The sequence below is a fragment of the Primulina eburnea genome, chromosome 17 (genome assembly GCF_022965805.1).
Source record: "Primulina eburnea isolate SZY01 chromosome 17, ASM2296580v1, whole genome shotgun sequence".
Classification (NCBI taxonomy): domain Eukaryota; kingdom Viridiplantae; phylum Streptophyta; class Magnoliopsida; order Lamiales; family Gesneriaceae; genus Primulina; species Primulina eburnea.
The window spans coordinates 8,520,207-8,548,025 of NC_133117.1; the positions used below are offsets into that span (position 1 = coordinate 8,520,207).

Below are 27,819 nucleotides of genomic sequence, written 5' to 3' on the forward strand. Positions count from 1 at the left end.
TGTGATAGGAACGAGTAGTATAATTCGCGGATCTACAATTTACATAGATATATGAAATTGGATACGTGCCGATAGTCATAGTCCTTAGGGTCGAAAACTAGGGGATTTCATAGATCGAAATGCGATTTGCTCTTGATAAATAATTAAAGACATTTAATTACTTCATTGAGTAGAATTAGTTTGGCATAGCTCGAGAAAGTATGTTCAATAGATTAGGAAATCTTGTCGGAAGCGTAGATCACGATCGAACGAATTAATTAATAAACGAGGGGTAGGTGAACCGAGATTCCCAACAAATCCATTTCTCATTGAATTTTAACTCAACATTTTAGATTAAATTCTCATTAATTACTTGTTGAATCATTTTAATTGCATATTTATTTGAGTATAGTAGGAAGAATCACACGACTCAATTTTCGTTGCTAAATGTTAAATAACTGAAAATAATAATTGTTAAACACAGTTTTCAGTGGAACGATACTCGTACTCTTGTACACTATATTATTATTTGACATCGTGCACTTGCGATTAATTTTGAGCATACAAAATCATATTTTTATTGGGGATTTTACTGTGCACGTTTTGCTTGATCAAGCGTGTAGCGCGAGAACAAGCGCGGTCGCGCGCGAGCTTCTGTATTCTGTATATGATTAATCGCGCGCGGATGCGCGTGAAGTGGTGCGACCGTGCGCGCGCTACTGGTCATGCCTCAACTTTGAGCGCGTTGTTGCGCGTGATCTCGCGCGGTGGCACGCATGCATCTGTTCTCACTCTATTTTTTTTTATATATAAACCACACCTGGAAAAATTATACCAATTCAAATCACTACACAAAATGAAAAAAATTAAAATCAACAACTAAAATATTAAAAAGAAATAAAATAAAAATTAATGCGAAAATTAATCGTGGGTTGCCTCCCACGCAGTGCTTGGTTTAACTTCGTCAGCCCGACTCAGATCTACTTCAGGTAGATTCGGCCAATGAGATATTGTCCATGTTCCGCACTTCATCTCCAAAATAGTGTTTCACTCGCTGACCATTCACTTTAAACGTTCTACCATCATTGCATTTGAGTTCGATTGCTCCATATGGTTGCACTGCCTCCACTGTAAACGGCCCTAACCACCTTGATTTTAACCTTCTTGGAAATAGTTTGAGACGAGAATTATAAAGCAGCACGTGTTTTCCAGGTTCAAATTTTCTCCGTACAATGATCTTGTCATGACACTTCTTGGTTTGCTCTTTGTAGATCTTGGCATTCTCATATGCTTCGTTTCGAAATTCATCCATCTCATTTAACTGCAGTTTTCGGACATCGCCAGAAGCTTTTAAATCAAAGTTTAACTTCTTTACTGCCCAAAATGCTCGGTGCTCCAATTCTAGCGGCAAGTGGCATGCTTTCCCAAATACTAGCCTATAGGGAGACATCCCAATAGGCGTCTTGAATGCAGTCCGATAAGCCCATAACGCATCATCCAACTTTGTGGCCCAATCCTTCCGGTTGGTATTGACAGTCTTTTCCAATATTTTTTTAATTTCCCGGTTGGATAATTCAGCTTGTCTATTCGACTGAGGATGATCTGCTAGTGTCACTTTGTGCTTCACACTGTATTTAGCCAAAAGTGAGTTGAAAATCCTATTGCAAAAATGCGTACCTTCGTCACTTATGATGGCTCTCGGTGTTCCAAACCTGGTGAAGATGTTTCTGTGCACGAATTTAGCTACAACAAGAGCGTCATTAATATTGGTGGCAATTTCTTCCACCCATTTCGAAACATAATCCACAGCTAATAAAATATAAGAATTACCAAAAGAAGGGGGAAAGGGTCCCAAGAAATCAATGCCCCAAACGTCAAAAAGTTCCACTTCCAAGACATTTGTTAGTGGTAATTCGTAACGCCTGGAAATGTTTCCTAACCTCTGGCATCTGTCGCAGGATTTGACTAAGGTATAACTATCTTTAAACAAACTAGGCCAAAAAAAACCAGATTGCAATACCTTAGCTGCAGTTCGTGACGCTCCAAAATGTTCACCATATGGTGAATAATGACATTTCTCCAGAATTTGATGTGCTTCGATATCCTCCACACATCTCCTAATCACTTGGTCAGCACACCTATTATACTCAAATGGATCATCCCAATAAAAGAACTTGATATCATGGACGAACATCTTCTTTTGATTATAGCTCAAATCTGGAGGGAGGGTACCACAAGACAAAAAATTTGCAATATCAACAAATCAAGGAAGTACTGCGTTTACCTCAAAGAGTTGCTCATCTGGGAATGTTTCTTGTATAGCTCCCTCATTCTTTCTTATCTTCCAGCTCAAGCCTCGACAAGTGCTCATCTGGGAATCACACGACTCAATTTTCGTTGCTAAATGTTAAATAACTGAAAATAATAATTGTTAAACAAAGTCTTCAGTGGAACGATACTCGTACTCTTGTACACTATATTATTACTTGACATCGTGCACTTGCGATTAATTTTGAGCATACAAAATCATATTTTTATTGAGGATTTTACTGTGCAAGTTTGCTCGATCAAGTTTTTGGCGCCGCTACCGGGGACTGTTAATCTACAATTTTATTTTTAGTTATTTCCTTTAGCATTATTTTATTTCTCTTGAGATAACACTTCATATTTTATTACAGATATTTCTTCCAGTGCATGCCAAAGTCACTTGACGTGGAGCTTGAATTTGATCCTGAAATTGAAAGAACTTTCCGAAGGCGAAGACAACAACAAAGACTTAAAGAACTGATGGAAAGACACGAGCAAGAACGTGGAGAGGAACAGCCTGACAATAGACAAGTTGAGATACCGCGCCGCATACCAATGCTGGAGTATGCCCAACCTTCTTTGGAAGGTGCACGCCCTTGCATTGTGAGGCCTATCGTGCGGGCAAATCACTTTGAAATCAAGCCAGACATAATCCAGATGATTCAGAACACAGTCCAATTCGGAGGAACTGCAGTAGATGATCCAAACACGCACATCGCAGATTTTCTTGAAATTTGCGATACTTTTAAATTCAATGGAGTTTCTGATGATGCTGTTAGGTTGCGTTTATTTCCTCTCTCCTTACGTGATAAAGCTAAAGCGTGGTTAAATTGTTTGCCTGTAGGTTCGATTGCTACGTGGGACGACATGGCGAAAGATTTTCTCATCAAATACTTCCATCCCTCCAAGACCATGAAGCTGCGGGCAGACTTTACAACATTTGCTCAATTTGATCAGGAATCTCTATATGAGGCATGGGAACGCTTCAAGGATCTACTACGAAGATGCCCACATCACGAGTTACCACTTGGGTTAGTCGTTCAAATATTTTATTATGGTTTGCTTACTCCTAACCGTACTATGATAGATGCGGCTGCTTGTGGAAACCTGTTGAGAAAGACCGCGGAGGAAGGATATGAATTGTTAGAGGAGATGGTTGCTAGCAGCTATCATCCTCAATCTGAAAGAAACAACCAGCGGAAGAGTGCAGGAGTGCACCAGGTAACTTATTTTTCTGCTATTACTGCACAACTTGATGCTTTAAACAGGAAAATAGACGGCTTGAATGTGGGTGGCACGGCGATGCGTCTTCAAGAGATATTCTGTGAAAAGTGTGGAGGGGAACACTATGCTAAGGACTGTCAAGATGACAATCCATTCTATGTGCAAAATGAGGCACCAGTGAACCAAGTGGGAGTCCAAAACCGCCCAAGGCACATACAATCCTAGGTGGAGGCAACATCCCAACTTCTCATGGGGCGGTCAAAACAGTCAGAATAGACCGCAGGGAGGACAACAATATGGAAAACAACCGATGTACAGATCCGATCCTCCTAGAGAAGAAAAGTCCAACTAGGAGCAAATGATGTCTAAGTTTATTTCATCCACTGAAACTAGACTTCAAAATCAGGATGCGTCGATAAAGGGGATTGAAAATCAGATTGGGCAGTTAGCGAAGATGATAGCAAGTAGAGAGCCAGGCACGTTGCCAAGTAACACAGAGACTAATCCAAAAGAGCAAGTGAAGGCCATCGAGTTGAAGAGTGGGAAAGTTTTGGAGTCAAGGGAAAAAGAGAAAACTCAAACCGTAGATGAGCAAACTGCGACATCTAAAGGTAAGTATTCTAACTCTACACTAGCACCCACTACACAACCTAAAATTGTTATTCCTCCACCTTTCCCTGCAGCATTGAAAAAAGCTAAACTAGATGCACAATTCGGTAAGTTTCTTGAGGTGTTTAAAAAATTGCATATCAATATTCCCTTCGCTGATGCTTTAATGCAAATGCCTAGTTATGCTAAATTTTTAAAGGACATTTTAGCCAATAAGAGGAAGTTGGAGGATCACATGACAGTGAACTTAACTGAAAATTGCTCCGCTTTGGTGCAAAACAAAATCCCACCGAAACTCAAAGACCCAGGGAGTTTTTCTATTCCTTGCATGATTGGTGATGTTGTTTTTCATAAAACTTTATGTGATCTTGGTGCAAGTATTAATCTTATGCCATTGTCTGTGTTTAGGAAACTCGGGTTGGGAGAGCCTAAATGTAAGGCCCGAGATGTTATTACAGTAATTTGAGATTAATCTGAAATGATTATAGACAGAACGGATTAGCTGGAGAAATGTAATGCCCAAGAATTAATCACTGCAATTAACGATGATTGATTTATCATTTCATGTGATTATGACGGGATTAATCGGGACACCGAGAAATGTATTCAGAAATAAAATTATGAAAGATATGAGCATGCCAGACCGCACCCGCGGTAAGGGGAGGACCGCACCCGCGATGGTGCTACGGGAATTTGAAAGAATCAATACCGAAGGGTGACCGCACCCGCGGTGTTAACATTACCGCACCCGCGGTGCAGTACCGCACCCGCGGTCTCGACATGTACCGCACCCGCGGTCGTGCAATTGCAAGATGGATAAGATTGTCGACGCATGAGCGCACCCACGGTCTTACACCTCCCGCACCCGCGGTACGACGTGCCTTGCAAAGAATGCGCCACCTCTTGACATGCATGCAATGATATATATAGGTGGTAATCCATTCGAAATTCATTCAGAATTGAGGAAAAGGGTCGAAGCTGTGGCACGAGAAATCCTTACGCCTTTTGTGAAAAATCCGTCCGTCTGATTTTGAATCCGACTTCAGTATCGAGTTCCTAGCAACGTAGGCTACAACTGGACGTAAGTTTTACTACGTTTTGACATGCTTTGAAATTATGATATTGTCAGAATTGAATGGAACTCATATATGTTGTGCTTGACATAGTAGACATCATAGAATCGAAGTCAGATTAAGAAACGGACTGATTATGGAATTGTTATGATTTTCGGAGTAGTTTTGGACTCGAGTTGATATTAGAATTGAGTTGTTATTGAGTAGGAGATATTAGAATTAATATCTGATTGATATGGTATGGTTGGGTATATTGATATTATACCGTTATGCCATCGATATTGAAGTAAGTTAAGTATTGAGCAGAACAGATTTGATTCGAGTGGTGTATTGATATTATACTCCTCGATATTGTTCTTGTCAGATCGATAGTGACAGGTTTTGAGTTCGAGACTTCGACAGAGCCAGAATATCAGAAAGAAAGGTATAAATTAATGTTGAGTTGGGATTGCACAACTCGAGTGAGGTTTGACTCGAGTTTCCCTAAATCACATACTTTTACTTATTGCATTGATATTTGCAATTAATCAGACTTATGATTGTAGTTTATTGATTTATAGCTACTGTGTGATAAGATTGATATTTGTAGCTTATTGATTTATAGCTACTGCATGTAATGACTGCTGATTCGCTAGTCATTGACTGATTTGCTTAGATACTGACTGTATGTATGGATTACTGAGTCGTTGAGTCATAGGCTGATTCGCCTAGTCACCGGCTGATTCGTCGGGTTATTGACTGATTCGTCTTATTATAGGCTGATTCGCCTAGTCACCGGCTGATTCGTCGGGTTATAGACTGATTCGTCTAAACTTAAGCTGATTCGATTAATTACAGGCTGATTCGTCTGGTTATTGGCTGATTCGCCTAATTACTGGCTGATTCGTCAGGTTATTGACTGAGTCGTCAATTCTGCGGCTGATTCGCCCAGACACTGGAGATATTAATTATATCGATGCCGTTTAGGGATTGATTCATTCCTATCGACTGAGATTCGATATAATTCCTATATCCAGACATCGGGATCCCTAGGATAGAGTTGAGTCGAGTTTGAGACGACGCGTCAGTGGAGTCGAGTCTGATGACGACGCGTCGGTTGAGTTGAGTCCGATATGACCTGTTGATTTACATTGTTTATGCCATTCATGATTATTGAATGTTTGATATTGATTTATGTATTCTGATTTGATACAGGTTAAGAATATGTCTTATATATGCTTTCGTATATGCTTTTATATGATTGCATGTTTACATTGTTTATACTGGGATATTTATATCTCACCGGAGTTATCCGGATGTTGTCTTGTTTTGTATGTGTGCATGACAACAGGTGGGGCTGGATCAGGGTCAAGAAGAGGATGAGAGATGACGAGTTTAGCGTGGTGATTCCGGACTTGGTAGAGATAGGGTTAGACACTTGATATTAGTTGTTAAACCCTAGTTGAATAAATGTATGTTGTACAGGACTTGTACTTTTATACTGACTTTTATACAGAGATGTATGTTCATGTTTAATATGATTACATTACGTTTCCGCTTTGTATTTGGAAAAAATTTAGACCCTGTTTTATAATTGATTAATTAGTCCCAAACATGATTAAGAACTTGATTAGCGTCCGGGTCCCCACAACAGGTGGTATCAGAGCTGTAGGTACCAGAACTGTAGATTCTTGAGATTGAGATAGAAGCTAGTGAGCGGGGTAGAATGTGTTTCTGTCCTTGCTTAGGATTGCTAGCATTCTTACTGCTTTATATAATACATGTTACTTGACTTATCTGATTTGATTTTGTAATATGTATTATTTGAAATGAATTCGAACCGATTCTCGATCAGCAGTAAGATGATCGGAGGAGAGACTGAATTGAAACAGATGTGTTGGATTGGGTCACTAATCCTTTTGAGTTTCAGATATGCCTCCCAGAAGAATACCAGAACAGGGTAGTACATCGAATCCTCCAATGGATGTAACACCGACTCCAATGGAAACCTTGCTGAAGAGGTTTCAGTCATTCAAACCACCCACTCTGACAGGTACTGAGACATCAGTCGAGTGTGAGAGTTGGTTAGGTAGCATTGAGTTGCTGTTTGATTCACTGGAATACAGTGATGAGCGCCGGATTAAATTGATTGGGCACCAGTTGCTTGATGTTGCACAAAGCTGGTGGGTTACAATGAAGAGGGCCTTGGAGCAGCGAGGTACGATTATTACTTGGGATGTATTTAAAACTGAGTTTTATCAGAGATTTTTCCCAATATCGTACAGAAAAGACAAGGGGGCGAAGTTTGCCAATTTGAGACAGGGTCAGCTGAACATTGAAGAATATGTGACCAAGTTCTCTACCTTGTTGAAGTTTGCTCCTCATGTGTCTGAAAATGACGAAGCCGTTGCCGATCAGTTCATCAATGGTTTGAACCCCGATATTTTTACATTGGTGAACACAGGGCGACCCAATAACTTTGCTGATGCCATGAATAGAGCAAAGGGCACTGAAGCGGGCCTGATAAGGCAGAGAGGAGCTGAATTTGTTCCTCCAGTGTCGAGACCACAGCAACCACTTCCCCGATTCGAGAGTGGTAGTAGCAGTGGTGGAACGAAAGATTTTCTGAAAGCTAGAGGAAAGCAATTTAAGAAGTCTGGCGGCAGTTCTTCTAGCTCTAGTGGTTCTCAGCAGAGTTATACAGGAGTGTACTGCGGAAATTGTGGATGGAGACATTCCACTGAGCAATGCCAAGGAGTACTTGGTAGCTGCCACTTCTGCAAGCAACAGGGACATTTTTCTAGAGTGTGTCCACAGAGGGGTTCCCAAAGATCCCAGGGAACCGAAGCATCTGGATCAGCGGCCCAGTGGAGTAGACGATCAGCTGCCGTTCCTTCATTTCAGCCAGCACCATCTCAGTCACAGCAGAGGCCAGAAGGAAGCCAGACAGTGGGCCAGCCTCCTAGACAGCAGGCCAGAGTATTTGCTTTGACCGAGGAGCAGGCTCAGGAAGCATCAGATGATGATGTTGCAGGTAACTGATTTGTTTGATTATCCTGCATATGTATTGAGGGATATCGGTGCTTCACATATTTTTATTTCTGAGAGATTTGCATTGATGCATGCATTATCTGTTGAGTCCCTATTTACTGTAGTAGTGTTTCTTTCCTTGAGAAAAGATCTTGTACCAGTGATTTCTGTTAGATCTTGTATACTACAGTCGGATGAGAATGAGATCGAGTTAGATTGTGTGGTAGATGGTATTGTACTGGTGTTCTATGATTTTAGAACTGCATTACTGATATTGATATGCTGATCAAGTACGAAGCTACCTTAGATTGATTCCAAAAGATGGTAAGAATCAGACCTGAGATGACCAAGGGATGAATATAGTACGATAAGAATTCTAGATTGAGAATTCCTTTGATATTCGTACTAGCTATGACTCGATTATTACAGAAAGGAGCAGAGTGACTCCTTATGTATTCAGTTGATTTACTGAAGTTGAGTCTATCATAGGCTGATTTACCAATGATAAGAAAGTTCTTGATGTTTTCCCAGATAAGATTTCAGACCTAATTTCAATCAGAGAGATTGATTTTAGTCTTGAACTGATATGAGAACCTGTTGATATAGTACATCCTGGTTGAGACAGATTGCATTCAGGATGTGTTATATCTGAAGATGATATATTCGTTGATTTTCACGGAATTAAACCGTGATTAGTCAGCTGAGGTTGACATCAGTATTAGACAGTTGCGGTTTATGAATTTAATATGTTTTGAATCTGATTGAATATTGATGTTATTCTGAATATGTGCTTGAGACAGATTATAGACAATGGAGATTATATTGTACAGTCCGAACCAGAGTTGATTTCGAATCGATAGCAGTTTAAAAAGCTGATTAGAATAGTTAGAACTCAATATCGATAGTCAGAACAGAGTGTCGATCAAAGTAACAGATACGTGATTTTGTATTTTGTATGAGATTGATTATTCTGTGATGTCAGATGTGTCAAAATTGTACAGCAAAGATTGATAGTGATAGTCAGAGCCGAATACCAGGTAGGTATTTCCTCTTTACTTTATGTTATGAACTGATTTGTGTATATCAAATAGTTCGAATCAGAAAGAATAGATATTGTTAGAAGCTTACAGTCATGGATTCAGTGTTCAGTCTGATGACTGAGACTGTATTATATTCGAACAGATAGTGGTGATATAGACAGATGAGATCAGTTATAACAGAATTGTATTGAAATGTTGGCAGAAATTGTACTGATATGTCTAAATTGCTAACAGAAAAGATAGAAAGATAGAAATCAGAAGATTATTGATTTTGTATAGTTCTGAATAGAAATGAGAGTACATTTCTATGGCTTTCGTAATGAAATTACCGCCTTTTCTTTAGATTATGAGATGATATGATTATGATTGACAGATTATTCAATCTATATCTATCAGTTTGTACCAGATTACGTACAAACAGAACCAGATGACATAGATCAATGTCAAAGAAATAGTCAGATTGACGAGAATGCAAGAATTAGATGATATCAGATTGTGATTTTGACGGAGTTGTACTTGTGATAGATTATATCATAAGCTCTCTTGTGCAGATTTATTACAGATTGACAGATAGTCAGAGTATATTATCAGATATTGACAGATAACTGTAGAGCTTTGGTACTGGATGTTAGTACTAGTTGATATAGATTATTATCATGATATGATTGATTGTATGACAGTAGCTATCAAGATAGTTCAGAATGGACAGATTTAAGAAACCAACGTTGGATAATAACGATTGGTAATTGAAGATGAAGATTGATTATGTTCTAGATTGGGATAAACAGATAGGATAACAACTACAGATGGTATTGTTTTGTTATAGATTGCAGATTGGCATATACGGATGATGTATAGCCAGTGTTGCGAGATTGACTTTATCAGAGCTAGTTGTAGAGATAGAATTTGATATGAGATTGAAATTTCAGAACAGATTCATTGAGATGAGTTTTTAATTTAAACTCTGTATACATTTCTTCTGATAATCTGAATTGATTACTTGCGAGTTCGAGGACGAACTCAGATCTAAGAGGGGGAGAAATGTAAGGCCCGAGATGTTATTACAGTAATTTGAGATTAATCTGAAATGATTATAGACAGAACGGATTAGCTGGAGAAATGTAATGCCCAAGAATTAATCACTGCAATTAACGATGATTGATTTATCATTTCATGTGATTATGACGGGATTAATCGGGACACCGAGAAATGTATTCAGAAATAAAATTATGAAAGATATGAGCATGCCAGACCGCACCCGCGGTAAGGGGAGGACCGCACCCGCGATGGTGCTACGGGAATTTGAAAGAATCAATACCGAAGGGTGACCGCACCCGCGGTGTTAACATTACCGCACCCGCGGTGCAGTACCGCACCCGCGGTCTCGACATGTACCGCACCCACGGTCGTGCAATTGCAAGATGGATAAGATTGTCGACGCATGAGCGCACCCGCGGTCTTACACCTCCCGCACCCGCGGTACGACGTGCCTTGCAAAGAATGCGCCACCTCTTGACATGCATGCAATGATATATATAGGTGGTAATCCATTCGAAATTCATTCAGAATTGAGGAAAAGGGTCGAAGCTGTGGCACGAGAAATCCTTACGCCTTTTGTGAAAAATCCGTCCGTCTGATTTTGAATCCGACTTCAGTATCGAGTTCCTAGCAACGTAGGCTACAACTGGACGTAAGTTTTACTACGTTTTGACATGCTTTGAAATTATGATATTGTCAGAATTGAATGGAACTCATATATGTTGTGCTTGACATAGTAGACATCATAGAATCGAAGTCAGATTAAGAAACGGACTGATTATGGAATTGTTATGATTTTCGGAGTAGTTTTGGACTCGAGTTGATATTAGAATTGAGTTGTTATTGAGTAGGAGATATTAGAATTAATATCTGATTGATATGGTATGGTTGAGTATATTGATATTATACCGTTATGCCATCGATATTGAAGTAAGTTAAGTATTGAGCAGAACAGATTTGATTCGAGTGGTGTATTGATATTATACTCCTCGATATTGTTCTTGTCAGATCGATAGTGACAGGTTTTGAGTTCGAGACTTCGACAGAGCCAGAATATCAGAAAGAAAGGTATAAATTAATGTTGAGTTGGGATTGCACAACTCGAGTGAGGTTTGACTCGAGTTTCCCTAAATCACATACTTTTACTTATTGCATTGATATTTGCAATTAATCAGACTTATGATTGTAGTTTATTGATTTATAGCTACTGTGTGATAAGATTGATATTTGTAGCTTATTGATTTATAGCTACTGCATGTAATGACTGCTGATTCGCTAGTCATTGACTGATTTGCTTAGATACTGACTGTATGTATGGATTACTGAGTCGTTGAGTCATAGGCTGATTCGCCTAGTCACCGGCTGATTCGTCGGGTTATTGACTGATTCGTCTTATTATAGGCTGATTCGCCTAGTCACCGGCTGATTCGTCGGGTTATAGACTGATTCGTCTAAACTTAAGCTGATTCGCTTAATTACAGGCTGATTCGTCTGGTTATTGGCTGATTCGCCTAATTACTGGCTGATTCGTCAGGTTATTGACTGAGTCGTCAATTCTGCGGCTGATTCGCCCAGACACTGGAGATATTAATTATATCGATGCCGTTTAGGGATTGATTCATTCCTATCGACTGAGATTCGATATAATTCCTATATCCAGACATCGGGATCCCTAGGATAGAGTTGAGTCGAGTCTGAGACGACGCGTCAGTGGAGTCGAGTCTGATGACGACGCGTCGGTTGAGTTGAGTCCGATATGACATGTTGATTTACATTTTTTATGCCATTCATGATTATTGAATGTTTGATATTGATTTATGTATTCTGATTTGATACAGGTTAAGAATATGTCTTATATATGCTTTCGTATATGCTTTTATATGATTGCATGTTTACATTGTTTATACTGGGATATTTATATCTCACCGGAGTTATCCGGCTGTTGTCTTGTTTTGTATGTGTGCATGACAACAGGTGGGGCTGGATCAGGGTCAAGAAGAGGATGAGAGATGACGAGTTTAGCGTGGTGATTCCGGACTTGGTAGAGATAGGGTTAGACACTTGATATTAGTTGTTAAACCCTAGTTGAATAAATGTATGTTGTACAGGACTTGTACTTTTATACTGACTTTTATACAGAGATGTATGTTCATGTTTAATATGATTACATTACGTTTCCGCTTTGTATTTGGAAAAAATTTAGACCCTGTTTTATAATTGATTAATTAGTCCCAAACATGATTAAGAACTTGATTAGCGTCCGGGTCCCCACATAAGCCGACGAGGATGTCCTTGCAACTGGCTGACAGATCTGTCAAGTACCCCCGCGGAGTGATTGAGAATGTGCTAGTGAAAGTGGACAAATTCATTTTTCCTGCGGATTTTGTGGTTCTCGACATGGAAGATGATACAGAGATGCCTCTATTCTTGGGGAGACCGTTCCTTGCAACTGGCAAGGCACTAATTGATGTACAAGAAGGGAAGTTGAGATTGAGAGTGGGCGAAGAAGAGATTACTTTTGATGTTTTTAATGCACTTAAGCACACACTGCATTCTGATAGTTGTTTTAGAATTGATGCTTTTGACTCTCTTGTGTCTCACTATGTGCAGGATGTTTTTAGGGACCCTTTGGAGGCCACTATCACTACTGAATTGGGAGAAGAGGAATTGGATGAAGAAAAAGCTGAAATAGTAGCATGCTTCAATGACAACCATCCATGGAGAAGGCCAATGAGGATGAAACTGGAAGATCTAGGAGAGCGCAGAGATTTGATCCCTCCAAAGTCGAGCATCGAGGAGCCACCGACGCTTGAACTCAAACCTTTACCTCCGCACTTAAAGTACATATTCCTAGGTGAGAATAACACGTTGCATGTCATTATTTCTGCTGCTTTGACAGATGCTATGGTGGACAAATTGTTGCAAGTTCTCAAAGAGCACAAAAGGGCATTCGCTTGGAAGGTGGCAGACATCAAGGGAATCAGTCCATCGATATGCATGCATAAAATATTGATGGAAGAAAAGTACTTACCTCTCGTTCAACCTCAAAGACGACTAAATCCAAAGATGCAAGAGGTAGTGAAAGCTGAAACTATTAAGCTTCTCGATTTCAGGTATTATCTACCCTATTTCCGATAGTGCTTGGGTAAGTCCGGTTCAATGTGTGCCTAAGAAAGGTGGGATTACGGTGATCACCAATGAAAAGAATGAACTTATTCCCAAGAGAACTGTTACGGGGTGGAGAGTGTGTATTGACTATAGGAAGTTGAATGATGCCACCCGTAAGGACCATTTTCCCCTTCCCTTTATTGATCAAATGTTGGAGAGATTAGCGGGGCATGAATTTTATTGTTTTCTAGATGGGTATTCGGGGTATAATCAAATCACAATTGCACCTAAGAACCAAGAGAAAACCACTTTCACTTGTCCTTATGGCACGTTAGCTTTTCGCCGAATGCCTTTTGGTCTTTGTAATGCACCTGCTACATTTCAGCGCTGTATGACTGCTATATTCCATGATATGATTGAAACCTTTTTTGAAATATTTATGGATGATTTTTCTATCTTTGGTGCAACGTTTGATGAGTGCTTGCAGAATTTGAGATCCGTGTTGATAAGATGCGAGGAGACGAACTTGGTGCTCAATTGAGAAAAGTGTAATTTCATGGTACAAGAGGGAATTGTTTTAGGGCACAAGGTTTCGGAGCAAGGAATTGAGGTGGACAAGGCAAAAATTGAAGTCATAAAGAACCTACCACCACCAGCCTCAGTAAAGAGAGTTAGAAGTTTTTTAGACCACGCCGGTTTCTATCGGCGGTTCATCAAAGATTTTTCTAAAGTTGCCAAACCTCTATCTTCTCTACTTATGAAAGATATGCCCTTTGATTTTAATTCTAACTGTTTGCAGGCATACGAGGATTTAAAGGAGCGCTTGGTGACGGCTCCTGTCTTGGTGGCACCGGATTGGGATCTGCTCTTCGAGATCATGTGCGATGCCAGTGATGTTGCGGTTGGTGTTGTCCTCGGCCAAAGACGGAACAAGGTATTCCACACTATATACTATGCAAGTAAGACTCTAGATGAAGCACAATTAAATTATGCCACCACTGAAAAAGAGTTACTTGCATTAGTGTTTGCACTTGATAAATTTCATGCATATCTTGTTTTGTCAAAAGTCATTATTTACACAGACCACTCTGCACTGAAATATTTTCTTGCTAAAAAAGATGCAAAGCCACGCTTACTTCGGTGGATCTTACTGTTACAAGAGTTTGATTTGGAAATAAAAGATAAGAAAGGTGTTGAGAATGTGGTGGCGGATCATTTATCTAGACTAGAGCTTGTTAGTAATGACTGTGTAGATCAAGCTATTAATGATTGGTTTCCTGACGAATTCGCTGCCTTTGCAGACCATCAGCTACAGTGGCAGGCCGTGAGTCAGACGTACCAGACGGCTACTGATGCCATGCTTCGCCTATCGCTGAGTCACAGTGGTATCAACCCAGCCCTTCTCCCACCACCCATGCCAGCGTTCCCGCCGCCGTTCCATTTTCACTACGCCGGTGCACCAAAGCCAGACGCTGGCGTCGCCCCCTGGAGGAGCACGAGGAGGAGGATCAGTGAGAGGGGAGTCACTTATATCCCTTCTTTTCTTTATCACATTTCGTTTCGTTCAGTTTATTTATTTTCGTTTATTGCTATTTCTGTTGCATGTTTAGATCATAGTCCATTCATTTTGTTGTGCCTATCTGTCCTTATTCTATCGTCTGTTGCATTGGGGACAATGCTCGACTTTAGTATTGGGGGGTGGATGGGTGTTGTATCATCTTTGTCGTATTGTGCTTTAGTTGTTTTGCATGAGTTTGTGTGTCAGCCGACAGTGTTTGGAGTAGTACATTGTTAGCCGAGGATGATTAGGAAATGATGAGACATGCCCTGTCTGTCGTGTATTCGCACACCTTTAGCACATACTATGGTAAAGACATACAGTGTCATTTAAAACATTGAACTCTCTTTGCACAAATGTTAGAACTAGAAGCACGCATATAAGATGGGTAAAATAAAAAAAAAACTAAAAACTAAAGTAGGGAACGAATATGTTTGAAAGTGTAAATTGAACTTGACGACATTCTCTTGAATCAAGGTATCTATCAGCATCGGAAAAAAAAAAAAGAAAAGATGGAGATGTAAGGTGTGGGGGAGCCAAATAAAGGAATGAAATTCTATTCCTGGCTAAAGTTAGAGATGTAAGGTGTTGAGGAGCCGAATAAGGGAATGAAATCCTATTCCCGGCTAAAAATGCAAAACACCTGGATTTGAATCTGAAATGAAAAGTTCTAATATAGTCCTTTCATTATTGTAATCTTATTCAGAGAGAAAAAAAAACATTGCTGATGGATACTGAGTGCAAAGACATACAGGAGAGTGATATTTACACTAACAGGCTGATTTAAATCTCTGACAATGGTTGATGATGGATCCCTCTATCATTGGTGATGCTATGACTAACAACACACACACGTGTTCAGGTTTTATTTGAAACAATGTCTAGACCAAGGAAAGTGCGAAGAATTGTGCTTTTGATAAGGGAATATGTTGAGTTTCGCTGAGGCTAGTTGATGGCTAGGAATTCACTGTCGAGCCACTTTGTGTCACATTCCACTTCTGTCATGTCACCTGTTTTGCTCGAGGACGAGCAAAAGGTTAGTATTGGGGGGTTGATAGAGGTGGATTTTACGTGTTTTTCGTACCATGTTATGTCGCATTGTGTTGCATTTATCATTTAGACTGCATGCCTTGTGTGTTATTTTAGAGTAATTTATATCTTCGTGTTGCTCATGTGTTTAGTTGACGAAAATGCAGGAGATTCGTGAAAAAATGAAAATCAAAGCGGGAAATTCGAGAGACATGCGCCCGGGCGCACATTCATGCCCGCCCGGGCGCGCCCAAAAACAGAAAAAAAAGATGAATTTGCGAAGACCACCCGCCCGGGCGGAAACTTACATCCGCTCGGGCGCGCCAAAGAAAAATAAAAAGGAAAGATCTGCGAGAGTTATCCGCCCGGGCGGAAACTTACATCCGCCCGGGCGCATTCGTATTTTTGGAAAAAATAATGGACGATTTCTTCCCTTAATTCTGAAGAGGGAAGATATGGTAGGGAGAGATGCACGAATTCAGAGATTATTCTGGAGCCGCCGCAAGTTTGGAGAGCACTTTGCGCTTGGATTGAAGGATTGAAGTTTTCCGGGCGTCGTTCTTCGCGTTTTTCGTCAACTCTAGTATTTCTTATTTAGTTTTATCATTTGAACCTTGTTTTGCTTACTTTAATTATGAATTCTAGTAGCTAAACTTTATTATTTGTTGGGATTTAAGGGGATCCTACCCCTAACCTTGATTTGAATTAATTTATATTTTGATTGTGCATTATTCTTGATTTTACTACTGTTTTATCGTGTTGTTAGAGCGTAGCTAACTTTAACAACGTCTTATTATTGCGAGTGAGTTCGAGAGAATAACTTGTGATAGGAACGAGTAGTATAATTCGCGGATCTACAATTTACATAGATATATGAAATTGGATACGTGCCGATAGTCATAGTCCTTAGGGTCGAAAACTAGGGGATTTCATAGATCGAAATGCGATTTGCTCTTGATAAATAATTAAAGACATTTAATTACTTCATTGAGTAGAATTAGTTTGGCATAGCTCGAGAGAGTATGTTCAATAGATAGGAAATCTTGTCGGAAGCGTAGATCACGAACGAACGAATTAATTAATAAACGAGGGGTAGGTGAACCGAGATTCCCAACAAATCAATTTCTCATTGAATTTTAACTCAACATTTTAGATTAAATTCTCATTAATTACTTGTTGAATCATTTTAATTGCATATTTACTTGAGTATAGTAGGAAGAATCACACGACTCAATTTTCGTTGCTAAATGTTAAATAACTGAAAATAATAATTGTTAAACACAGTCTTCAGTGGAACGATACTCGTACTCTTGTACACTATATTATTATTTGACATCGTGCACTTGCGATTAATTTTGAGCATACAAAATCATATTTTTATTGGGGATTTTACTGTGCAAGTTTTGCTCGATCATGCGTGTAGCGCGAGAACAAGCGCGGCCGCGCGCGAGCTTCTGTATTCTGTATATGATTAATCGCGCGCGGATGCGCGTGAAGTGGTATGACCGTGCGCACGCTACTGGTCATGCCTCAACTTTGAGCGCGCTGTTGCGTGTGATCTCGCACGGTGGCACGCATGCATCTGTTCTCACTCTATTTTTTTATATATATAAACCACACCTGGAAAAATTATACCAATTCAAATCACTACACAAAATGAAAAAAATTAAAATCAACAACTAAAATATTAAAAAGAAATAAAATAAAAATGAATGCGAAAGTTAATCGTGGGTTGCCTCCCACGCAGTGCTTGGTTTAACTTCGTCAGCCCGACTCAGATATACTTCAGGTAGATTCGGCCAACGAGATATTGTCCATGTTCCGCACTTCATCTCCAAAATAGTCTTTCAATCGCTGACCATTCACTTTAAACGTTCTACCATCATTGCATTTGAGTTCGATTGCTCCATATGGTTGCACTGCCTCCACTGTAAACGGCCCTAACCACCTTGATTTTAACTTTCCTGGAAATAGTTTGAGACGAGAATTATAAAGCAGCACGTGTTGTCCCGGTTCAAATTTTCTCCGTACAATGATCTTGTCATGACACTTCTTGGTTTGCTCTTTGTAGATCTTGGCATTCTCATATGCTTCGTTTCGAAATTCATCCATCTCATTTAACTGCAGTTTTCGGACATCGCCAGAAGCTTTTAAATCAAAGTTTAACTTCTTTACTGCCCAAAATGCTCGGTGCTCCAATTCTAGCGGCAAGTGGCATGCTTTCCCAAATACTAGCCTATAGGGAGACATCCCAATAGACGTCTTGAATGCAGTCCGATAAGCCCATAACGCATCATCCAACTTCGTGGCCCAATCCTTCCGGTTGGTATTGACAGTCTTTTCCAGTATTTGTTTAATTTCCCGGTTGGATAATTCAGCTTGTCCATTCGACTGAGGATGATCTGCTAGTGTCACTTTGTGCTTCACACTGTATTTAGCCAAAAGTGAGTTGAAAATCCTATTGCAAAAATGCGTACCTTCGTCACTTATGATGGCTCTCGGTGTTCCAAACCTGGTGAAGATGTTTTTGTGCACGAATTTAGCTACAACAAGAGCGTCATTAATATTGGTGGCAATTTCTTCCACCCATTTCGAAACATAATCCACAGCTAATAAAATATAAGAATTACCAAAAGAAGGGGGAAAGGGTCCCATGAAATCAATGCCCCAAACGTCAAAAAGTTCCACTTCCAAGACATTTGTTAGTGGTAATTCGTAACGCCTGGAAATGTTTCCTAACCTCTAGCATCTTTCGCAGGATTTGACTAAGGTATAACTATCTTTAAACAAACTAGGCCAAAAAAAACCAGATTGCAATACCTTAGTTGCAGTTCGTGACGCTCCAAAATGTTCACCATATGGTGAATAATGACATTTCTCCAGAATTTGATGTGCTTCGATACCCTTCACACATCTCCTAATCACTTGGTCAGCACACCTATTATACTCAAATGGATCATCCCAATAAAAGAACTTGATATCATGGACGAACATCTTCTTTTGATTATAGCTCAAATCTGGAGGGAGGGTACCACAAGACAAAAAATTTGCAATATCAACAAATCAAGGAAGTACTGCGTTTACCTCAAAGAGTTGCTCATCTGGGAATGTTTCTTGTATAGCTCCCTCTTCTTTCTTATCTTCCAGCTCAAGCCTCGACAAGTGGTCAGCTACTTGATTATCACTACCCTTTTTATCCTTGACCTCAAAGTCAAATTCTTGTAATAGCAAGATCCACCTTATCAAGCGTGGTTTTGCATCTTTCTTGGCGAATAGGTAGCGAATGGCTGCATGGTCAGTGAAAACGATTACCTTTTTGCCAATCAAATAAGGTCTGAATTTGTCGAAGGCAAATACTACTGCAAGCATCTCCTTCTCGGTCGTGGTGTAATTTTGTTGTGCAGCATCTATCGTGCGGCTTGCTTAGTAAATCGCCCTAAACATCTTTTCCTTTCTTTGGCTAAGACAGCGCCCACTGCATAGTCACTTGCATCACACATTAGCTCAAAGGGCTCTTTCTAGTCCGGCACTATCATGATCGGTGTGGTCACCAATGCCATTTTGATCTTCTCAAATGCCTGCAAACAATCATCATCAAATATAAAAGTCGACTCTCTTTTGAAGCAAGTTACACAGGAGTTTAATAATCTTGGAAAAATCTCTAATAATCTACGATAAAACCCCGCATGTCCGAGAAAGCTCCTTATTCCTTTGATGTTCCTTGGTGGGGGAAGTTTTTCGATTGCAACGACTTTAGCTCGGTCCACCTCTAATCCCTTGGACGACACTTTATGTCCAAGAACAATACCCTCTTGGACCATAAAGTGACACTTCTCCCAATTAAGAACTAAGTTCTTATCCTGACATCTCTGCAAAACAAGGGATAGGTTATGTAAACAATGATCAAACGACGAACCAAATACTGAAAATTCGTCCATGAATATTTCCATTATTTCCTCCATCATATCTCCAAAAATGGCCATCATGCACCTCTAGAAAGTGGCATGTGCATTGCATAACCCAAACGGCATTCTCCTAAACGTAAATGTGCCATAGAGACACGTGAAAGTGGTCTTCTCCTGATCTTCTGGCGCTATAGCAATTTGGTTATAATCTGAATAGCCATCTAAAAAGCAATAATGACAATAACCAGCAAGTCTATCAAGCATCTGATCAATAAAAGGCAATGGAAAATGATCTTTACGTGTGGCATTGTTTAACTTTCTATAATCAATACATATTCGCCAGCCAGTTACAGTGCGAGTAGATATCAGTTCATCATTTTCGTTTTTAACCACAGTTATTCCACTTTTTTTCGGTACAACTTGTACAGGAGACACCCAACTACTATCAAAAATGACATAAATCACACCAGCATTTAGTAATTTCGTTTTTCGCAACCTCTTTCATCGCTGGGTTCAACCTCCTCTGGTGATCAACATAAGGAGTACACGACTCCTCCATCAAAATTCTATGCATGCATATAGTGGGGCTAATTCGCCTAATATCAGAAATCGACCATCCTAAAGCAGCTTTAAATTTCCTCAATACTCTCAATAATTTATCTTTTTCAGTATAAGTAAGAGAGGAAGAGATGATTACCGGATATGTCGACTTTTCACCTAAAAATGCATAGCAAAGGTGGCTTGGCAGTTCCTTTAAGTCAGGAGAAGGTGATTTTACCTCAACTTTCTCATTTACATTCAACTCCTCAGGCGGTGCATCTTTTCTTCTTTCTTTCTGCAGTGCCTCAAGAGCCACCAGTTGCTCTTTCACTTCCCAATTGTCTTCATCAACAGTTCCTGCAGCGCTTACCAAAAAGCTCTCCAATGGATCCCTAGTTCCTGCACATTCAAGAGACATACATGAATCTATAACATCAATACTTTTACAAGTGCTTACCTCATTCGATCCCTTCATGGCGTGATAGATGTTAAAAATTACTGCTTCTCCACCAACTCTCAAGGTGAGTTCACCCTTATGCACATCTATCAATGCCCTTCCAGTTGCCAGGAAAGGTCTCCCAAAGATTAAGGGAGCATCATGATCTTCCTCCATATCTAAAATCACAAAATCAGCAGGAAAAATAAATTTATCTACTTTTACCAGTACATCCTCGACGATCCCCCTTGGATACGTGAGACTTATGTCTGCCAGCTGTAAGGTGATAGTAGTTGGTTTAACCTCTCCAAGCTCCAATTCCCTGTAAATAGAAAATGGCATCAAATTAATACTTGCTTCTAAATCACATAAAACTTTACTACATTTAGAACCACCAATAAAGCAAGGAATAGTAAAACTCCCTGGATCTTTTAATTTATGTGGTAGCTTCTTTTGCAATATGGCGCTATATTCTTCAGTCAGTTTCACAGTCTCAAACTCCTGCAGCTTCCTCTTCTTAGACATCACATCTTTGATAAATTTTGCATAATTCGGCATTTGCTCCAAAGCATCAGTAAATGGTAAGTTGATGTGTATCTTCTTAAAGATCTCTAAGAAATTTGCAAATTGATCATCCAAAATTTTCTTTTTGAACCTCTGCGGGTATGGAAGGATTGGCTTAAATACTGGAGGTGGTTCAACTTCAACTTCAGCTTTCACTACAAGAAAAAACCAATACAACAACACACTTTTAACAACGGTTTTAGCAAAAACCGTTGTTAAAAATGTGTTTTTTAAGAAAAAAACAACGGTTTTTATAAAACCATTGTCTTTTTGGGGCAAACCACAACGGTTTCTTTGAGCGTTTTTTAGGGTCAAAGACAAAGGTTTATAGAACTGTTGTTTATTAGCGTTTTTTTGGGACATTCGACAACGGTTTCAGAGAAAACCGTTGCCGGAAAGTGTTGTTTGCGGCATATTTAGCGACGTTTTTTCTTTAATCATCGCTAATTTAGCGACGGTTTAAGACAACCGTCGATAAATTTAGCAACAGTTCAAGAAAAACTGTCGCATGTTTTAAACTAGCGACTGTTTTTCCCAAACCGTCGCTACATTTGACGACAAATTCAGCTAAATCGTCTCTAAATATAGCGACAGTTATAACAAACCGTCGACGATTTATAATTTAGCGACAGTTAAAGAAAAACAGTCGCCGATTTCAAAAAAATTAAATCCCGCCTAAATTTTCCTCCATTTTCTTCCACCACTCTCTATAAATTCATGCAAACTCGCTCCATTTTCTTCCACTTCACTTCACAACAATTAAAATTTTTCTCACTTACACGATTTTACAACTTCACAACACTTAAAATTTTTATCTCTTACCCGATTTTACCACTTCACAACACTTAAAATATTTATCTCTTACGTTATTTTATCACTTCACGACACTTAATTTTTTATCTCTTACACGATTGTACCAATTTACAACACATAATTTATTAAATTATTAATTTTTTTTTATTTTACCTAAAATATTAGCGACGGAATTCATGTATAAACCGTCGCGCAGTAGCGACAGGTTTGGACATGAGTTCCGTCGCTACATTTAGCGACGGTTTATTTATGAATTTTGTCGCAAATATCATTTGCGACGGTTGTGAAGAACCGTCGCAAATCGTAGCTATGACAACAGCAAAAAATCGTTGTCTTTGAGCGAACCATTTAACAACACTGGCTTTAACAACAGTTTTAAAAAGGATACGGCAACGGATTAAATCTGTTGTCGTATGACATTTTTCTTGCAGTGTTTGGGCCCCCCTCAGTTTCATTTTCTTCAACTGTCTTCTCACTTTCCACTTTCTCTTAGGAATTTGTATCTCCAATTCCTTTCCACTCCTCAAAGTGACTGCCTTGCACTGCTCTTTTGGGTTAACTTCAATGTTACTAGGAAATTGACCCCTATTCTGGTCTCTCAATGCGGTAGCCAACTGTCCAATTTGATTTTCCAAAGATTTCATTGTGGCACCCATATTTCCCATGTGAGTCTCCATGTAATCAAGACGAGACTCAGTCCTTGCCATCCGCTTTCTTGACTCAACAACGAACGTTCCCACTAAATCTTCAAATGAAGGCTTTCCTTCCCCTTTGATGTGTTGAACCCCGGTGGAGGATTCAACACATTTTTATTATTTGCATAAGAAAAATTTTCATGATTTCTTAATCTTGGATGATAAGTATTAGGGGGAGGGTTACCTCGATATCCTCCGAATACAAAAAATTTCTGTTGTTGATGTACTGAGCTTCTTCAGGAATGGATTGTTTTTCAGCAACAGTCGATGGGTTCTCAGTCTCTGATGTGCTCACTTTATTCATAGCTGTTATTTGAGTGGTCAATTCAGATACCTGAGCAGTGAGTGACGTAATAGGATCCACAACGTAAACTCCAGCTGTCCTTTTTATTCCTGCCCTTTCGGATGGCCACTGGTAGCTGTTTATAGTCATCTGCTCAAGCAAGTCATAAGCTTGCTCAGGAGATTTGGCAAAGATCGTGCCACCAGCTGCTGCGTACATTGTTCCTCGTGTTTGCCCATTTAGACCATTGTAGAATAATTCATTCTACACCCACTCTTCAAAGCCATGGTTCGGGCACTTCCTCAACAGTTCCTTGTATCTTTCCCATGCCTCATACAATTGCTCATAATCAATCTGCTTGAACGTGTTAATCTCAATCTTCAACTGTGCAGACTTAGCAGGGGGAAAGTATTTGGTTAGAAATTTCGTCGCCAGCTCCTGCCATGTTGTGATGCTTCCTAAGGGGAAGCGATTGGAGCCATCCTCTTGTTTGATCCCTGAGAGAAAACGGAAACAAACGCACTCTAATAATATCATCAGGAATATTATTAATTTTTACCGTATCTGTGATTTCCAAGAAGGTTCTCAGGTGAACGTGAGGATCTGACGTAGCAGTTCCAGCGAACTGGTTTTGCTGAACCATATTGATTAGAGCAGACTTCAACTCGAAATTGTTAGCGTTGATGTTCCCTCTTGCAATACCAGAGTAATGACCGTTGATCACTGGTCAGAAGTGATCTCTGATAGGAATGGCCTCTGGCAGGATGTGTCTATCATTTTCTCTCTTCTCAGCTATTGCTTGGATCTCTTCTCTTCTTGCTTTTCTTAACCTTCTCGCAGTTATTTCGATCTCCAGATAAAAAATAATCAAGTCAGGGCTTTGCGATCGTAGCATGCACTGTCTAGCAGAAAAAATGACAACTCAATAAATATATAATAAAATAAAAAAATCTAAATTAAAATCTAGACTAATTGGTAACAATACTGATATAAATTTAAATTTTGACACTCCCTGACAACGGCGCCAAAAACTTGTTGCGTGTTTTCTTAATTGCTCGCAAGCGCACGACGTCAAGTTATAGTAAAATGTATTTTTTAGTGCAAGTGTCGATCCCACGAGGAATGTTTATAAATATATATATCAATGCTTGTAATTAATATAGTCAAGAATTTATCTAGAAAAATCAATAATCAGATTGGTTTGTTTAAACGAGTTCAATTGCGAATAAATAATAAATCGAATTACCGAATGGAGAAATATCAATGATAGAAAATATCTAGAGAAATGATTTCACCAAGTTTCTACGATAATTATTCCTAGTTAAATTTACATTCATGAATTCCAATGATTTACTGACCAAGAACACTTAATTATTTTATTTCCCCTTTCCCAAGTGACGAATAAACTGTACCAATCAAACTTCGATTCTAATATTCCTAATTAAAATCTAAGTTTCATCGATAAATGCAAACAATCTTCTTACCTAAGCCTCGCTAAAGTTATACGCCTTCGAACGCTATAAAAATTCAACGATGTGTTTCTAATGATCTATAATCCTAGTCCCTCTCCCGAGTTGTAGAATAAATCAGACAACATACAATTTATGGCCAGTAAATTGCAGTGAAATAAACACAGAGAAACACAAGTAAATATGAAATGGAATTCAATCATATAAAATAAACACGTCAAATCATCGTGTCCACAAAGCTACATCATTCTCTACAATGGAAATTAGTTCATCACAAAATCCAAGCGATAACAGGACATGTTCAACATTTTAGACAACGAAAATGTAAAAGCTAAGGAAAGATAACAAATCCAAAGTGTCGTCTCCGTCCCCATATCCGTCGTTCTTCGTATTTGTGATTGTTCTTTGCACGCTGAATCTTCGTCTCGTGTGTACGCTCTGATTTCTCCCGTCTTTTCTTCTCCAAGGACGGCTGTTCTCGTGACTTTCTCCAAAGGACGGCTCGATCCCTGTTCTGACCTAACTCGCGCCTTTTATACGATTCTGGAATGCGGCTGCGCGTGGTGGCGCCTGATCTCGCGCGGTTGCGCATGCCTTTCTGTTTGCTGGCCATGTATGTGTGCGCGCGGTCGCGCATGAAGTCGCGCGATCGCGCGCAAGCTTCTGCCTGGTGGCTCATGTCTGCGCGCACGTGGTCGAGCGTGAAGTGGCGCGGTCGCGCGCGCCTTTCTGTCGATCTTCTTGCACATCATCGCGTGCGGCTGCGCGTGATCTCACGCGGATAAGCGTGAGGTTCTGTCCGAGGGCTTCACGGCACTATGTTTTCTTGACTCTACTTGGTCTCGTGTGCACTCTTTTCTCCTTTTCTGAAATGACAACAAAAACAAAACCAAAAACGCATAATTCTGTTCGAAACAAGCATAATTCTTCATGGATTTTAATGTAAATTAAGTGCAAATCTTGCCCTTATCACATATGCTCGAAACCTACTGTCTCGGCATTCTTGAATTCATCAGCTCGCGCATATGTGCGCCCTGTCTCGCTCATATGCGCGAGGTCTTCTGCCATACTCGCGCATATGCACGCCTCTTCTCGCGCATATGCGCGAGGTGTTCTGCCCTCGCACATACAATATGCCTTCGTCTTGTCTTTTCTCGATCTATATCATTCATAATCACGTCAACTCATCAACTAATTATTTCTGATTACAATAATATAATCTCGAGCATTACAGACAATCTCTGGCAAAGTTCCCAGGTTCTCCACACTTAAAGAAAATGTTTTGTCCTCATCTTGCATAGTCCTCCATGGTTCTTCCCATATTTAGGGCAAAACGGTTTGTCTTCAGCTGTAGGAGCAGTGGTAGCTAGCAGTTGTTTCCCTTGAGGTCGCGGTGTGGCCTCATGATTTCTCTTTTTAAATGGCCTTTGATCCTTGAACTGTGAATACTGTTGTACAACAACAACTCAAGCTTCTCGTACCGACTCTCCAAGAATAATTCTTTCAATGATTACATTCCTCTGAATATATAGTAATCGAACACACCTCAACTCTAATATTAATTATAATATTGAAAGTTTGTTATTTAACTAAATATATAATTTATATAATCGTACAATACTAATATATTTTTAAATATACGACAACTCATACGCAAAGTTGAAAAGTTGGTTGATCACCTTAGAAGAACAATTATTACTCCCATATAAAGACATCACACGTAATGATAACCTTTGGATCCCTTGGGTCTAGCTTGAAATTCATGTTGTCTCCCACTTGTTTTGGAATCCAAAGACCTATCACTCACACAATCAAATCTGTGTAAAAATTATTTGCCCACTTGTTTTAGGATCCAATGACCTATCACTGACACAATCAAATCTGTGTAAAAATTATTTGTAGTTACTTATTTTACTAGTTTATTTATCTATTCCGTACGAAATAGTTAACAAATGAAAAACTATTCGGAAACCATCTTATCTTCTCTTATATTGAAAAAATATATACAATAAACTAATTAAATGGGACATTTCTTTTTATTTTTAAAATTTATGTATTTTATAATATATTTAATTTTTTAAATCCGTTCTATGGTTTCACAAACAAAATAATATAAATTATTTAACACAACTATTTAAAAAATATATAGAGAAAATTATATTTTTTGGTAATTTATTTTTGCTTATTTGTAATTTTGTTCTTCTATATATATTATGAAATTTCAAACTCAATCCCGCATATTCTGAATTTCAGTAATTTTAGTCGTTTTAAGCAGGATACTGATCGAGCTGGAAGCTCCAGAGAAGGACTACAACAACATGGAGGTTGCACTTAAAGTTATGAGAGTCTTACCAAGAGAATGAGACGTCAATACCATAGCCATGAGGGACTCCAAGGACTTGAACAAACTGGAGTTGCACGATCTGTTCGTTGACCTAAAGGCTTATGAGTTACAGTTGGGAACTAGAAATGAAGAAGAACCATCCATTCCACCAATTACAAATACCCTTTTAACAACAGAAGATTCCCCATCCAAGTCATAGAACAACAGAGCAATGACATTATGCAATTATTTGTGAAGAATTTTAGGAAATTCACGAGGAAGAATCACTCCAAATTCAAAATTTCTAGAAAAGAATAATTTAAAAAAAAAAGCATCAAAATCTTCTGAAATAGCTTGTTTTAATTATGTCAGAACATATCACTTCATTGCCGATTGCACAAGACCAAGAGAGATGGAAAAAAATCTTCGAGAAGAGAAGAACCAAAGATGAGGAAAAAAATCCTTCAGAAGGAAAAGTGAAATTAACATAAGGTGCTTATGGAAGAAGAAAGCAAGAGCAATTACGCTGAGACAGATTCAGAGACCACCAGCTCAGATGATCTGTAGTGACATCGATGAAGAGTTAGTCAAGTGTTTGATGGCTGATGAAGTTTTGAAATCCAACATTGATAAGGTATTCCATTTTAACTCCGATAAATTTACACTAGATGATCTAATCACTGCATTGAATGAGATGATAATGGATTACAAAAAACTTTCGCAAACATTTGAGGAAGTTAAAGTATAAAACAAATGTCTGACAGATAAGTCTAGCAACTCAAGCTGTGAACAACTCAATGAACTAGACAGACTTAAG

The 27,819-nt window shown here is 39.2% G+C and overlaps 2 protein-coding genes and 1 non-coding gene across 3 annotated transcripts; all 3 read right to left on the minus strand.

Moving 5' to 3' along the window:
• Window positions 1-964: 964 nt before the first annotated feature.
• Window positions 965-1,429, minus strand: LOC140817830 (uncharacterized). Its single transcript, XM_073177622.1, has one exon. The coding sequence runs from the start codon at window positions 1,427-1,429 to the stop codon at window positions 965-967; it is 465 nt and encodes a 154-aa protein (XP_073033723.1).
• Window positions 1,430-3,202: 1,773 nt separating this feature from the next.
• On the minus strand, window positions 3,203-3,308 carry LOC140818876 (small nucleolar RNA R71). Its single transcript, XR_012115107.1, has one exon. It is a non-coding gene; the product is annotated as a small nucleolar RNA R71 (small nucleolar RNA).
• Window positions 3,309-17,759: 14,451 nt separating this feature from the next.
• LOC140817831 (uncharacterized) lies at window positions 17,760-18,224 on the minus strand. Its single transcript, XM_073177623.1, has one exon. It carries the CDS (start codon window positions 18,222-18,224, stop codon window positions 17,760-17,762), a length of 465 nt encoding a protein of 154 aa, XP_073033724.1.
• Between the last annotated feature and the right edge of the window lie 9,595 nt (window positions 18,225-27,819).